This window comes from Scyliorhinus torazame, chromosome 11 (assembly GCF_047496885.1).
Source record: "Scyliorhinus torazame isolate Kashiwa2021f chromosome 11, sScyTor2.1, whole genome shotgun sequence".
Lineage (NCBI taxonomy): Eukaryota > Metazoa > Chordata > Chondrichthyes > Carcharhiniformes > Scyliorhinidae > Scyliorhinus > Scyliorhinus torazame.
In genome coordinates this window covers 140712356-140727939 of record NC_092717.1, presented here as the reverse complement: position 1 = coordinate 140727939, position 15584 = coordinate 140712356, and the positions used below count along the sequence as shown (strand labels likewise).

Sequence of the window (15584 nt, the reverse complement as noted above, 5' to 3'; positions counted from 1 at the left end):
TTCACAACCAGCTTGCTGAACATCTTCGCCACGTAGTCGGTGGCACTCGTATCCTCAACTCCCTTTGGTAATTCGACTATTTGTAAATTGTGCCACCTGGATCAATTCTCCTAGTCCTCCACTCTTGCCTTCCACAACCTATGGGCCTCTCCCAGCATTGCCACCCCTGCCTCCAAGGACACGATCCGCTCACTGTGATCAGACACTGCCCTCTTCACCTCTCGGATTGTCGCACACTGCGATTCCATTTGCTGTTCCATCCGTTCCAAAGTTCCGTGAAGTGGGGCTACTACTCCCTCAATCGCCTTGCACAGGTCCTCCTGCATCACCCGCTGATCCGTCCTAAATCCTCCTTTGATGAACTCCATCAACTGACCCCATAGGGCAGGAGACGACAACACAACAAGCTCCACCATATTTTCTGTTGCTGTGCCACGAGGATCATCCACCTCTTGAGCCGACGTTTTATTCGATTTAAGTTGGTGTTGTAACCTGCTGACATTCCGCATTGGAAGAAAAACCAACACACTCCAGTTACTTTGCACTTTTTTTGACCAAAACTCCCATTAACTGGGTAGAAAGGGCCAAAACCTGAGTCTCCGAGCAGGAGCCACCTTGTGTGCGACCGACCAGCTCATGGTCGCTACCTGAAGTCCCAAATATAACATATAACAAATTCTTACATTCATCATACCATATTGCCATGCCTTTAGTGTCACTGGGTAAAAATCTTAGAACTCCCTAACAGCACTGTGTGTGTATCTGGACTCCAGTGTTTCAAGAAAATGGCTCATCACCACCTTTTCAAGTGGAATTAGGGATGTGCAATGTGCTAACCTTGCCAGCAGCACTCACATCCCATGAGTTAATAAAAACAAGATCAGAGCATTTGGAGTCAGAGGTGTAGGGATTTGGACTCCATACTAAACCCCTGAGTAAGGACATTCTTGTTGCATAGTAATTATATTGGCAAATAGGACAATCACTAATTTGGAATGCAAACTGTCAAGGTTTATTGGACAATAAATATTGATGTAACATTTCATTAGTCAAGGCATGGCATGATACACAAGTTCAACCTGTGTCTTTTACACTTTTGGGGTCTTCTCTTGGTTCCTCGAATCTGGTCTCTTGACTCATGAAATCCATCGAGATTTTAACTCAGCTAACTTAACTCTAACATACATCCAACTCGCTTTGCAGCTTCAGGTTTTCAACTCCAATGGATCCTTTTTCACCCCACATCTTCCAGTCCACCCTAAATGCTGAAACTACACATTTCACAGCTACCTATTAAACGTTCTCTCTCTCTCCCCCTCTCTCTCTCTCCCTCCCTCTCTTGTTCTCTCCTTCCCCCCCCCCTCTTTCCCTCTATCTCTCTCCCCCTCCACCCTCTCTCTCTCTTCCCCTCTCTCTCACTCTCTCCCTCGCTCTGTTTTTCTCTCCCTCGTTCAGCTGAAACTAAAACTAGTATCTTTGACCAGAAGCCCTGGAATATCTAGTCTGCAAGCCATCTTTCTAGATAATCAGCATTGTAGCTTTAGCGTCTCTATTTTGTTGGAGCCCAAATGTGTCCAAGTTATAACTTCAATTCACTCCCAAAGAATCCATGTGTCCTACAGTTATATCACAGTATTTGGCACTAGATAATAATAATAATAACCTTTTATTGTCACAAGTATGAAGTTACTGTGAAAAGCCTCTGAAAAGAAGAGATGCTAACTTTAAGACTTTCTTAACAACATACTCCTCAATTCACGAATAATCCAAGACGTTTCAACACTAAACCTATGTATAGTTTGCCGAGGGAGGGTAGAACACAGGGCCTCGCTATATGCCGACGACCTGCTCCTGTGTATTTCTGGCCCGTTGTGGGGATGGGAGGGATTGTGAGGATTTTGGGGGAGTTTGTCCGGTTTTTGGGTACAGATTGAATGTGGGGAAAAGCAAGATGTTTGCGATCCAGGCCCGGGGGGGGGGGGGGGGGGGGGGGGGTTTGGAGGGCTGCCATTCGGAGTGGTGAGAGGGAGCTTCCATTGTTTGGGAATCCAGGTGGCACGGGCCTGGGGGTTGTTGCATAAACTAAATTTGTCCCGGCTAGTAGAACAGATGAAGTAGGACTTTCGAAGGAGAGTACAGACCGTGAAAATGACAGTCCTCCCAAGGTTTCTGTTTGTTTTTCAGTGCCTCCCCATCTTTATCCCAAGGGCCTTTTTTAAACGAGTAAACAAGGTGATTTCAGGCTGTGTGTGGACGGGTAAAACCCTGCGAGTGAAGAAAGTGTTGTTTTAGCATGGCCAAGGGGAGGGTGGGTTGGCGCTGCCGAACTTTAGCAACTATTACTGGGAGGAAAATATAACCATGATTAGGAAGTGGGACGTGGGGGGGGGGTCCCCGGGGTCCCGGTATGGGAGGGGGGCGGGGGGTCCCCGGGGTCCCGGTATGGGAGGGGGGGTCCCGGTATGGGAGTGAGTAGAGGTGGCATCATGCAAGGACACAAGTTTGGACGCATTGGTAACGGCACCTCTGCCATTCTTGCCAGCCCGGTATTCCACAAGCCCTGTGGTAGTGGCAGCCCTGAGAGTCTGGGTGCAGTGGAGGAAGCATATGAGAGTGGATGGAGCATCCGTCTGGGCTCCAATCGGCAATAACCATCGGTTTGTATCGGGAAGGCTGGGTGGGGGGTTTCGGAGATGGCAGAGAGCAGGGATTGAGAGGATGGGAGATCTATTTATAGATGGTAGCTTCCCCTGTTTGAAGGATTTAGAGGAGAAATTTGAACTGCCAGCAGGAAATGGATTCAGAGATCTGCAGGTACGGGATTTTTTGAGAAGGCAGTTTTTGGCCTTTCCGCTCCTACCGCCACGGGGGATACAGGACAGGGTAGTTTCCAGAATGGGGGTGGGAGAGGGGAAGGTTTTGGATCTTTGTGGAGGGCTCATGGGGTTGGGGGAGGCGCAGACAGAGGAGCTAAAGCGCAAATCGGAGGATGAGTTGGGGGGGGTGCGAGATAGAGGCAGGTCTTTGGGTGGATGCATTAAGCGGAGTCGACATGTCCTCGTCATGTGCCGGGCTCAGCCTGATTCAGTTTAAGATCTGATATGCCATCAATGAACACACGACGAGTGATGAACATAACTGAGGCTTTGATACACTAAACAGAAAGCCTCCTGGCCTCTGGTCCCGAACTGGATCAGAGGCGGAGACCAGCCACCATTATATATGCGCCCGAGGGGAGGAGCCACAGGGACAAGCCCAGGCATGTAACAATACAATACAATACAGTGGTTTACCACATTCACCCCCTGTTAAAATAAAAGAGTCCAGCGGGGGTGAAGTGGGCTTAAAGATCAAGTCTGTCGGGGGGCCTTGACCTTCCGCCATGATCACCTCAGTCCCGGCTGTGGTGTGGGTACCGGTGTCGAGACCTGCGCGTTGTCCTCTTCTTCACCCAGTTGTTGAGTCGGTGGAGGGGGGGGCGGTGTATGGGCGGGGGTGGTGGTGATGGTTGCCGGTGGGCCTGCGGGTGCCAGTTCTTGAGGTATGTGGGTAGAGGTGGGGGAAGACGGTGTAGGGTCGGGGGTGGTGTTGATGGTCGCTGGGGAACCTGCAGGTGCCACATCCCGAAGGGAGACTGTGTCCTGTCGCCCGTCCTGATGTGCCACGAAGGCATATTGTGGATTGGCATGGAGGAGCAGGACCTTCTCAACGAGGGGAGGACCTCCAGCCAGCGGGAGACTGGGAGACTTCTAGACCGTAGGGCCAGGAGGACGGCCTTCCAGACCGTCGCTTTCTCCCTCTCCACCTGTCCGTTTCCCCGGGGGTTGTAGCTGGTCGTCCTGCTGGAGGTGATGCCCTTGCTGAGCAGGAACTGACGCAGCTCGTCGCTCATGAAGGAGGAACCCCGATCGCTATGGATGTAGGTGGGGAACCCGAACAAGGTGAGAAGACTGTGCAGGACCTTGATGACGGTGGCAGAGGTCATGTCAGGGCACGGGATGGCAAAGGGGAATCTTGAGTACTCATCAACAATGTTGAGGATGTACACGTTACGATCAGTGGAGGGGAGGAGCCCTTTGAAATGAACGCTGAGGTGCTCAAAGGGGCGAGAGGCCTTTACCAGGTGCGCTCTGTCTGGCCGATAGAAGTGTGGTTTGCACTCCGCGCAGGCCTGGCAGTCCCTGGTCACGGTCCTGATCTCCTCGATGGAGTAAGGCAGGTTGCGAGCCTTGATAATGTGAAAAAAGCGGGTGACCCCCCGGGTGACAGAGGTCATTGTGGAGGGCCCGGAGTCGGTCAACTTATGCGCTGGCACATGTACCGCGGGATAAGGCATCTGGGGGCTCATTGAGCTTCCCAGGCCAATACAAGATATCATAGTTGTAGATCGAGAGCTTGATCCTCCACCTCAGAATCTTGTCATTCTTGATCTTGCCCCGCTGTGTGTTATTGAACATGAAGGCAACCGACCGTTGGTCAGGGAGGAGAGTGAATCGCCTGCCGGCCAGGTAATGCCTCCAATGTCGCACAGCTTCTACAATGGCTTGGGCTTCCTTTTCGACGGAGGAGTGTCGAATTTCTGAGGCATGGAAGTTACGGGAGAAGAAAGCCACGGGCCTGCCCGCCTGGTTGAGGGTAGCGGCCAGTGCAAAGTCCGATGCATCGCTCTCCACCTGGAACGGAATGGACTCGTCCACAGCGTGCATCGCGGCTTTGGCAACATCTGCCTTGATGCAGTTGAAGGCCAGGCGGGCCTCAGCCATCAGGGGACAAACGGTGGGGTTAATAAGCGGACGGGCCTTGTCCGCATAATTGGGGACCCACTGGGCATAGTAGGAGAAGAACCCCAGGCATCTCTTCAGGGCCTTGGGGCAGTGGGGGAGGGGGAGTTCCAGGAGGGGGAGCATGATGTCAGGGTCGGGCCCTAGGACTCCATTTTCCAGAACGTAGCCAAGGATGGCTAGGCGGGATGTGCGGAAAACGCATTTTTCCTTATTGTAAGTGAGGTTCAGGAGTTTGGCGGTGTAGAGGAAGTGCCGGAGGTTTTCGTCATGGTCCTGCTGGTCATGGCCGCAGATGGTGACATTATCCAAGTATGGGAACATGGCCCGCAGCCCATACTGGTCAACCATTCGGTCCATTTCCCGTTGGAAGACCGAGTCCCCATTGGTGATGACGAAGGGAACCCTGAGGAAGTGGTAGAGGCGGTCATCTGCCTTGAAGGCAGTGTATTGGCGGTCCTCCGGATGGATAGGGAGCTGGTGGTACGCGGACTTCAAGTCAACTGTGGAGAAGACTTGATACTGCGCAATCTGATTGACTGTGTCAGATATGTGGGGAGGGTGTACGCATCGAGCTGCGTGTACCGGTTGATGGTCTGACTGTAGTCGATGACCATCCGGTGCTTCTCCCCGGTCTTGACGACCACCACTTGGGCTCTCCAGGGGCTGGTACTAGCCTCAATGATCCCCTCTCGCAGGAGTCGTTGGACCTCCGACCTGATAAAGGTCCTATCCCGGGCACTGTATCATCTGCTCCTAGTAGCGACGGGCTTACAGCCCGGGGTGAGGTTAGCGAAGAGCGAGGGTGGGGCAAACTTAAGGGTCGCGAGGCTACAGATGGTGAGGGGGGGGCAGGGGTCCACCAAACTTTAAAGTGAGGCTTTGGAGGTGGCACTGGAAGTCAAGCCCCAGTAATAGGGCAGCGCAGAGATGGGGAAGGACATAGAGTTTGAAGTTAGTGTGCTCTACGCCTTGTACAGTAAGGGTCGCGACACAGTACCCCCGGATTTCTACTGCACGTGATCCGAAAGCCAGGGAGATTTTCTGGGTCGCGGGTAAGATTGGGAGGGAGCAGCGCCTTACCGTGTCTGGGTGTATGAAGCTGTCTGTGCTTCCGGAGTCGTAAAGGCAAGCCGTCTCGTGCCCGTTGATCCGGATGGTCATCGTCGATTTTGTGAGGTGATGAGGCCGAGACTGGTTGAGCGTGATGGAGGCGAGCTTCGGAAGGTGATGGGTAGGCCGGTCAGAGGTTGCGGCGGCCAGCGTACGATCGGGTGAGCAGGGCTCCCGGGAGGCTGTGGAGTGGTCCCAAGATGCCGTCAAAGATGGCGGCCCCCGTGGGTCACGCGTGGCGGGTGAAGTACAAAATGGCATTAAAGATGGCGGCCTCCATTGGTCGAACGTTGCGGCTGAAGGCGAAGATGGCAGCGCCCACGGGTCGCACATGGCGGGTGGCGCGGTAGCTGGGGGCGGTCCCGACAGGCAGCAGGCAGCGCTGTTGGGCCTAGAAGCTTTAGGGAGAGATCGGGCCTGGCAGACTTTCACAAAGTGGCCCTACCTCCCACACCCGTTGCAAGTCGCGTTCCATGCAGAGCAGCGTTGTTGGGATGATTACCCTGGCCGCAAAAGTAGCACTTGGGCTTTCCGGTGTTGGCGGGCTGCTGCGCGGTACAGGCTTGCGCTGCACCCGGGTCAGGTGATGGTGGCGCCCACGAGGTCCACGAGGGTGCCGCGCGGTCAGTGGTGTAGGCCTCCGATTCCGCCTGGCAGTCACACCTCCGGCAGAGTATCCGCAAGCCACGCAGGAATTCTGCTAGTGACTCCCCAAGGCGTTGTCGCCTCGTGGCAAGAAGATGCCTAGTGTACATCTCGTTCACAGACTTAACATAGTGTCCCTTCAGCAGCATTATCGCCTCCGTATACGAGGGGGGGTCCCTGATGAGAAGAAAGACTTGCGGGCTCACCCGTGCATGGAGGATCTGCTTCTTCTGGAGGTCGGTGAAGTCTTCGGTAAAGGATCCGAGGTACACTTCGAAGCAGGTTAGCCAGTGCTCGAAAGTTGCAGTGGCGTCGGCTGCCTGTGGGTCCAGCTCCAGGCGATCAGGCTTGAGTGATGAATTCATATTAGATGTTTAGTGTATTAAATTGATATACCATCAGTGAACACACGACGAGTGGTGAACGTAACTGAGGCTTTAATACACTAAGCAGAAAGCCTCCTGGCCTCTGATCCCGAACTGGATCAGAGGCGGAGACCAGCCACCTTTATACATGAGCCCGAGGGGAGGAGCCACAGGCGGAGCCAGCAGGGACAAGCCCAGGCATGTAACAATACAATACAATACAGTGGTTTACCACAAGGTCTTTCACCGGGCACACATGGCGGTGCCGGTGGCGGTGGGCGGTTTTTGGGGGATGGAGGACAGGCGTGTGGAATGTACGAGAGGGCCAGCAGGCCATGTCCGTGTGTTTTGGGTGTGTCCGAAGCTTGTGGGATTTTGGCAGCATTTTGCAGATGTCATGTCCACGGTGTTAAAGGCGGGAGTGGTGCCATGTCCAGAGGTGGCTCTTTTAGGACTGTTGGAAGATCCGGGAGTCCAGAGGGTGAGAGAGGCTGGCGTCTTGGCCTTTGCCTCCAGCAGGCCAATATCCGGAGACAGATATTGTTGGTGTGGAGGGACTCGAAGCCCCAAATTCGGAGGTCGGGCTTGGTGACGAGGCTTGGTTTCTCAGACTGGAGAGAATGGGGTTCGCCCTAAGAGGGTCAATGCTACGGTTCGTCCGGAGGTGGCGACTTCTTTGGGGAAAACTGACTGTCGGGGGAGGGGGGGGGCAGGGTGGAGTTAGATTATTGCTCAGAGGAGGTGGTCTTGTGAGGGAGCAAGGTGGTCTTTGCACTATATTTGTATTTGCACTGTTTGCTGTTGTTATTGTAGAATTGTAAATGCATTAATAAAATGTTTTATTTTAAAAAAAACTTATGTACAGTTTGATAACTTAAGCCTTATTGGTTACACAAATATACCAATGAGGTGAAGTCTAATGGAGGATTTGTAGCAGAATGGAGAGCAAGTTGTTTCAGAACAGAGAACAGAAAGTGGGGTTAAGGGTACCAATTCAGATTGGTAGAAGGTGTGAAGCAATTTTCTATAAGTTGTTATGTATATCTAATTTTATGATTCATATGTTTTAGGAGCATAATGTTTAGTTTGGGAATTTACATTTTTAAATGTAAGATAAATTAAAACAGCTGGCCTTGATTTTTGATCCAGAGTGCACAGTCAGAAGAATACCCGGTTCAGTGCACATGCCCCGGGTGGTCGGATTTTTGTTCTGACCGGGCAGGTATGTGCTGGAGTCTGGTCCGCCAAACCTGGAAACAGTTTGGAGGGAGACACAGCTGCTTCCGAATGCTAAGGCGGGCTGTCTAAAAGGCCTGTTGCTGCTCTGGGACTCTGTCTCAGTTTTGTAATAAAAGCAGATAGATCCTCACAGCTCATTCCCGCCACCCGCCCCCCCCCCCCCCCCCCACTCCCCATACCAACTCATGCCCCTATCCACTCCACTTGGCCCTTCATATCCTCCATGCCAACCTATGCCCCTCTAGCCATACCCATAGCTTGAGTGTACAATCATGAGGTGTGCAAGGACCAAAAGAAAATGCAGACCTTAAAGAATAGTGGGAACACTGAGAAGAATCAAAGTGAATTTCTGGAAGCTGTGGCACACCTTGGTTTGGTCCCAGGAGAAGTGAAGGAACTCACAAGATTATATAAAGTATAGGGGGATCTCTAGTATGGAAATACAAGTAGAACAGGAAGTGGGTATGTTGACACTTTTGGGCTTAAAGATTGTTTAAGTTAGTAACTGTTTGGCAGCATGGTGGCGCAGTGGTTCGAACCTGGCCCCAGGTCACTGTCATATGAAGTTTGCACATTCTCCCCGTGTTTGCGTGGGTCTCACCCCCACAACCCAAAGATATATAGGGTAGGTGGATTGGCCACGCCAAATTGCTCCTTAATTGGGAAAAAAAAATAATTGGGTACTTTAATTTTTGTTTTAAATGTTAGTAACTGTTTTATTTAACTCTTGCACAGTAAATGTTTTTTATTTGAAGTGTGAAATCACAATTTACATCAACAGTTTAGCCTCAGAAATTTTAGGACTTAGGGTGAAATTTAGGCAGGTAAGAGTTAATAATGAGGAAAGCTGCAACAAAATCCAAGAAGGTATGAATGAACTTGAAGTTTCAGAAAATTTTCAATATAGTTTTTTCAATAAAGTGTGATGTGCTGCATTTAAATAGGAATAATAAGGAGACCAGGCCAAGAGCAACAAAGGGATCATTAAATCCACTAAAATTGACAGGGTAATGTAGCCATTAAAAAAAACACTGAGCATTGGATTGGATTGGATTTTGTTTATCGTCACGTGTACCTCGGTACAGTGAAAAGAATTTTTCTGCGAGCTGCTCAACAGATCATTAAGTACATGAAAAGAAAATACATAATAGGGCAACACAAGGCACACAATGTAACTACATAAACGCCGGCATTGGGTGAAGCATATAGGGATGTAGTGTTAAACAGGTCAGTCCATATGAGGGTCGTTTAGGAGTCTGGTAACAGCGGGCAAGAAGCTGTTTTTAGAGTCTGTTCGTGCATCTTCTCAGACTTTTGTATCTCCTGCCCGATGGAAGAAGTTGGAAGAGTGAGTAAGCCGGGTGGGAGGGGGTCTTTGATTGTGCTGCCCACTTTCCCCAGGCAGCGGGAGGTGTAGATGGAGTCAATGGATGGGAGGCAGGTTTGTGTGATGGACTGGGCTGTGTTCACGACTCTGAAGTTTCTTGCGGTCTTGGGCCGAGCAGTTGCCATACCAGGCTGTGATGCAGCCAGATAGGATGCTTTCTATGGTGCATCTGTAAAAGTTGGTAAGAGTTAATGTGGACATTGGGGTCACCTCTAGAAAGATAAAATTGCAATTGTCGATAAGTTACATTAAACTTGCATACGATTTTTGTTAGACCTCATTTACAGTACTTTGCAAATTTCTGATCTCCAAATACAAGAAGGATATACAAGAATTGGAGAAGTAGTTAACTGAGAGGTTTTACCCATCAAGAAAACATGAATTGACCAGACTATTTACATAAGAGTTTGAAAGAGTAGATGTATCAAAGTCGTTTCCACTTGTTGGGCAGAGTAACACTAGATACTACAAACATAGAATGGACACTAATAAACTTAATAGGGAGTTCAGAAGAACAAATTTCCCAGAGAGTAATTGGAATATGGAGCTCACTGCCATGAGAAATGGTTAAGGTGACTGACATAGATGCAATTAACGTGAAGCGGTGTAAGCGCCTATGGAGTAGAAAGATATGCTGACAGGGTCAGATGAAGAGGGATGGGAGGAACTGCCTGCTAATAACACTGTCTATATTTGTTCATTAAGAATGACTACCTTAATGAGGTCCAAAAATCTACCAGTTCCCAAAGAACCAGGGTTCAGTTTTAGTCACCACCTTCAGAAAGAAATTACAGTTGTGTTTCTCCTGCAAGAAAGGGGCAATCTAGCGAGGCCAATCCACCTATCCTGTGCAATTTTTTGGGTTGTGGGTGTGAGACCCACGCTGACACGGGGAGAATGTGCAAACTCCACATGGACAGAGACCCAGGGCTGGTATCGAACCCGGGTCCTCATCGCCTTGAGGCAGCAGTGCTAACCACTGCACCACCTTGCCGCCGAAAGCATATTTCTAATCAGACATCCTGTTCAGTACCATTACATAACTAATTTTTCATACTTAGGTCTGCAAATGTTTTGTTTTTACTGTATGGTTCCAACATTTTAACGTAGCATGCTGTGAGCATTGCCCCAAATAATTAATCAGCTGTTCTTTAGTACTCTTGTTTAAAATAGGTTTTTGCAAACTTTTCAAATGTGAATTTGTGAGCTTTTCCTTTTCACAATTTCAAAAATTTCAATTGCTTTTTGAAGTTGACTGTCTGGTTCTTGCCCCATATATAATTTAGCCATTTTGTCCGCTTGTCAGGCTCACTACAGTCAAACCGATGATGAGAGTTATGTGAGAACTGATGATGATGAAAGCTGCATACGGACAGATGATGAAGAAGGTCCAACTTCTGGCTTCACTGAAGAATGGAATGAACATATGAAGCGTCTTATGACAAAAAAATAATTTTATAAGTAATGTGAGGATGATAGCGCAGTTATTTTAAAAGTTTCTAGTTCAATGTGTTGACAGACATTTCTTTTACTAAAAGCTGGATTTATCAGCATCTTCTTTATATGCCTCATCTGAGAACAGAATTCAGGAGAACACAACCACATTTATCACCAAGCTGAATATATTTGGTGTTGCTATTTGAAATATGGCAGTATCAGTATTAAGAGATAATTCTACATGTTTGTCATTAATATATCTGTTTACACTCCTAATATTGATACACTTTCACTTTGGTTTCTAGATGAACTGTGCAGTACTTTGACAAAACAGCTACATATTTTTTCAACTGTGATAAACCTATTTTGGTGAAATGCACTTAAAAATCAAATAATAGGGCACTACATATGAGTATTTATTCAAAATTATAACAACCCATAAACTAATTTTCAGCATTTTAACAAAATGCACAGATCTATAAAATTAAAGATCTGTGAACTGTGTCAAGGACGCTCATAGCTAATTCTGTTCTTATACTTTGAACCATAGGTGCCAAAAACAAATCCCGAAACAAAGTAGAACTTTGTTCATTTAATTCCTTTTTTGTGATTAATACAATGGGTTAAGCAACATTTTAAATAAGCATGACTATTGCTAACTTAAAAAGGTAAATTTTGTTTTGTTTTGTTTTCTGTTTACATAATTTTAAGGCTTTCATCTTGGACGTACTGGTATATACACTTTATTTGATGTGCATTGGAAATTTTTATGTTTGACATGTGTACTACCTTAGTTCTCTATCTGTGTAGTGTGCATATTGTGAGGAAAGAATACTTCTTTCAAATAACCTATATAGAATTGCAAATGTTGTAAAGAAAGCAGCAAGTGAGAATTCAGGATTTGAGAAATGTTGTGGTTTTTGTCTGATTAATCCACAGGTAACGCATGCAGCTGATTGCAGACATTATTCTCCGAAGTACTAATTAACTTAAAGTATTAGTGATCAGTACAAAACAGCTTATTCAACTCCCATGTGTCACAAAAACTATTCTACATAAAGCTGAATTGATCTAGGGATTGATTTTTTTTGCAGAAATTATTCCTGCCTTAATTTCTAATAATTGTCATTGAAACTTTCTATAAGAAATGCCTATCATATATTACTTTTTAGTCGCAGTATCGTTAAACAAAAAGGTTTGATAATGACATGATTGTAACACGCTAAATAATCAGTAAACTTGCACAACCAATGTATTATTTTTGCATAAGAATTGCAAAAATATCTACAATTCATGTGTGATAACCATGCAAATATTTACTCTGAAAGCGTGTAGATATCTCGACAGTAAAATAACATTAGAAATTAATGTGATTCAATTGATATAATCAGATTTAAAAGCAATTCGAAAAATGTTCATTATCGATTGATCTCTAATAGTTTATTTAAAGAAAACGAATGTTCAACAGAGATAAAAAGAAAAAACACGTGAATGCTGGAAGATTTCAGATATAGTTAAGAGTGTTGTGAGAGAGAGGCTTGGCATGTTTCAGAGTTAACCTGCACAAGACTGTGGCCTTCACTGTGAAACAATCTGTACTCTGTTAGTGCATGAAGTGATAAATTGTCTAGTTTTGTTGCACAGCCCTATTTCTTTTACTTATTTTGACTGACTTTTCCCAGCTACCTAGATTTATTCATGTATACTGTATATACTTAAAATCTTTGTTGCTGAGTTGAGGATAGATAAATTCAGCAAAATGGCCATGAATAACAACCATTTTCTTACTCTGTTCAAATTAATGGGCATTTAATTTCCACCAAAAATATATGACTACACCATGTATAAATTAACTACAACTAATATATTGAATGTCTCCAAAAGGAGGAGCAGTAACTTTGGAAGCACTAAAGGTTCAATGTAATACACTGTTGATGTAATAAAACTACTGATCTATGTTTTGTATTGTTAAGTATTGTATCCATACGTACAATGTGTTGGAACAAGCTGGGGACTTGCCATGTTTTAAGATTGTCCAAGTATTTAACTGTGTGTCTGTATTTTGGAATGGAATATTTCTTCATTAAAGAGAGACTTTTTTTAAAAGGCTGACAGGTAGGGTTTATCCTACGTTTCTTTGCAACTTGTGTCATATTATTTGTTTTGATAATATTGTTAATTACATGATTGTCATTCTGGCCAAGTTTTCTAAGCATTTGGCTAGTAAAACGAACTAGAAACCTTCACATAAGTATCGGTCGGGAAATTGGCATGATCTTTGAAACTCCAACTAAGTCAAAACCAACAATGATATTGAATAATATTTTGTTCATCTCTTCGCCAATAGGTTTGTTAATCTGGCTCTTACTTTCTAGTCTCAAAACAATACTTTCTTTCACTACTGCCACTTTCATTTAAATTATCTCCTGTACGAATTGGAAGGATTTTGGTGATCTTTTGATTCAGATGAAGGCCATAAAGTTCCTTATTCCAGAAATCACTCCGGTGACAAAGATATGGGGCAGGATTCTCCGACCCCCCGCCGGGTCAGAGAATCGTCGGGGGCTGGTGTGAATCCCGCCCCCGCCGGTTGCCGAATTCTCCGGCACCGGATATTCGGTGGGTGCGGGAATCGCGCCGCGCCGGTTGGCGGGCCCCCCCGGCGATTCTTCGGCCCATATGGGCCGAAGTCCCACTGCTGGAATGCCTGTCCCGCCGGCGAGAATCAAACCACCTCTCTTACCGGCGGGACAAGGCGGCGCGGGCGGGCTCCGGGGTCCTGGGGGGTGGGCGATCTGGCCCCGGGTGGGGGGGGTGCCTCCACGGTGGCCTGGCCCGCGATCGGGGCCCACCAATCCACGGGCGGGCCTATGCCGCGGGGGCACTCTTTTCCTTCCGCCTTCACCATGGTCGCCACTATGGCGGAGGTGGAAGAGACCCCCTTCACTGCGCATGCGCCGGGATGCCGTGAGTGGCCGCTGACGCTCCCGCGCATGCGCCGCGGCACTTCGCACCGATTGCGGAGAATTCCGCCCAGGAATCATTCTCTCCAGCACAAGCCCTGAGCCACACTTTTGTCGTCTTTTAAAATTTTTCCTACTTCAAGACTGTGAAAAAAACAACTTTACACCATGGTTTCGATAAAACTAACTTTGTCTTTATTGACCAAAGTCTGTATCATGCTGGAGATTCCTTCCTCAGCGTCAGGGCGAATAGGGTACTGAGAAATGGAGGGCAGGGGCACACCGGACTTAACCTTAATGAGAACTGGAGGCACATTAGCAAGACCCACTTCGTGATTGGACGCAGCCCATAAGTCTGCAGGAATCTCTGGGGATGAGGAACGGTTGGTCCGATGGTGGTTCAATGTACCATCAACACAAAAGGGCTGTGAAAAATACTGTAACGTGCCTTCAGGGAAGGTCTGTCGTCCAGTATAAAAAGGATCACATTTTCCTTGGAGGGTAGCAACCAGAAAGCCCAGTGACCTGGCACTGTAGCCTGCATTGACAGTGAGGGTAACGTGAGGTGCCACTAGTCCAGACTGTTTCCAGAATACGAGGGGCACTTCAACAAGAAATGCAGAGCCCTCTTTTCCCTCAGCATGAGCGATGAAAGTAACCGCCACCGTGGACCCGAGGGAGTCCCAGTAGATGGTCTCCAAATCGGGCGAGCACCCCGTGTGGTCATAGCAAAGGGTCACGTGTGGATGAGGAACATGCAAGGGAGGTGAAAAATTGGAGGGATCAAAATCAACGGACCACCATTGGGGAGTGAAAAAAAGGGGTAAATTTCGAGGCTGGACTTGTGGAGTCGTGGAGATCGTGACGCCGTCGTCAAGGCAAACAATCTCAACTTGTAAGGGACATAACAGATGACGGCCAGCAAGATTAACACCGAGGGTACGCGTGACAGTGAAGGGAATACAACATTGACGGTCATTAAATTGAACCAGAAGGGGTTTTGTGAGTTGGTATGTAGCCCCCTCACCCCTAAAACCAGAAAGTTCCACATATTCGTCTGAGAGAGGAAAACAATACTGTTCAACTAACGTCAAATTCAACGTAGAAGCAGTTGCCCCTGTATCAATGAGGAAGGGGACGGGAATACCCTCAATGTGAATTGTAGCTGTGGGTTCCTCAGAGTGGTCGCCAGAGAGAACCAGGAAATTGGAGCGGGCCAGTCAATAGGGGTGGGAGTCAGTGAAGGGAGCATACCGCCGTGGAGGGGGTGCCCTGTCTCTGTGTGATGCAAGGCAATCCCTAGCGTAGTGACCCGTCCGTCTGCAATTAAAGCAAGTGACACTGTCTCGAGTTGGAGGATAAGGCCGGGGAGGGCCATGGTGATGTTCATAGGGTGGGGGGTTCCTGCGAGGGGGTCGCTGGACAAACACCGACTTTATTTTGGGTGTAGGAGGGTCCCTTCCGAAAGCTTCTCTGTCACGGCCATTGCTCCAGTAATAAGAGATAGCACGTCGCATGTGGGATTTGGAGCTATCAGACCAATCCATGATATTAGTTTTAATACAGGTTGCTATGTGGTCAGGCACGACCTGCATAAGCAGCGCATTGAACTGGGGAGATTTCAAGCCCGCATTAAAAGTCTCATCATCGGAAT

At 47.7% G+C, this 15584-nt stretch overlaps 1 protein-coding gene across 20 annotated transcripts in view; it reads left to right on the top strand.

The window, feature by feature from the left end:
• Nucleotides 1–13076, top strand: part of dtna (dystrobrevin, alpha) — a 513111-nt gene extending 500035 nt beyond the window's left edge. For 13 of the 20 annotated variants that reach the window (XM_072467819.1, XM_072467814.1, XM_072467818.1 and 10 more), the window contains one exon: nt 10837–13076. In XM_072467819.1, the coding sequence (XP_072323920.1) occupies nt 10837–10983 (147 nt within the window). In that variant the 3' untranslated portion in view covers nt 10984–13076. The remainder of the gene's footprint in view (nt 1–10836) is intronic. The other 7 variants (XM_072467824.1, XM_072467825.1, XM_072467829.1 and 4 more) reach the window with 1 other exon arrangement.
• The last annotated feature ends 2508 nt before the right edge of the window (nt 13077–15584 follow it).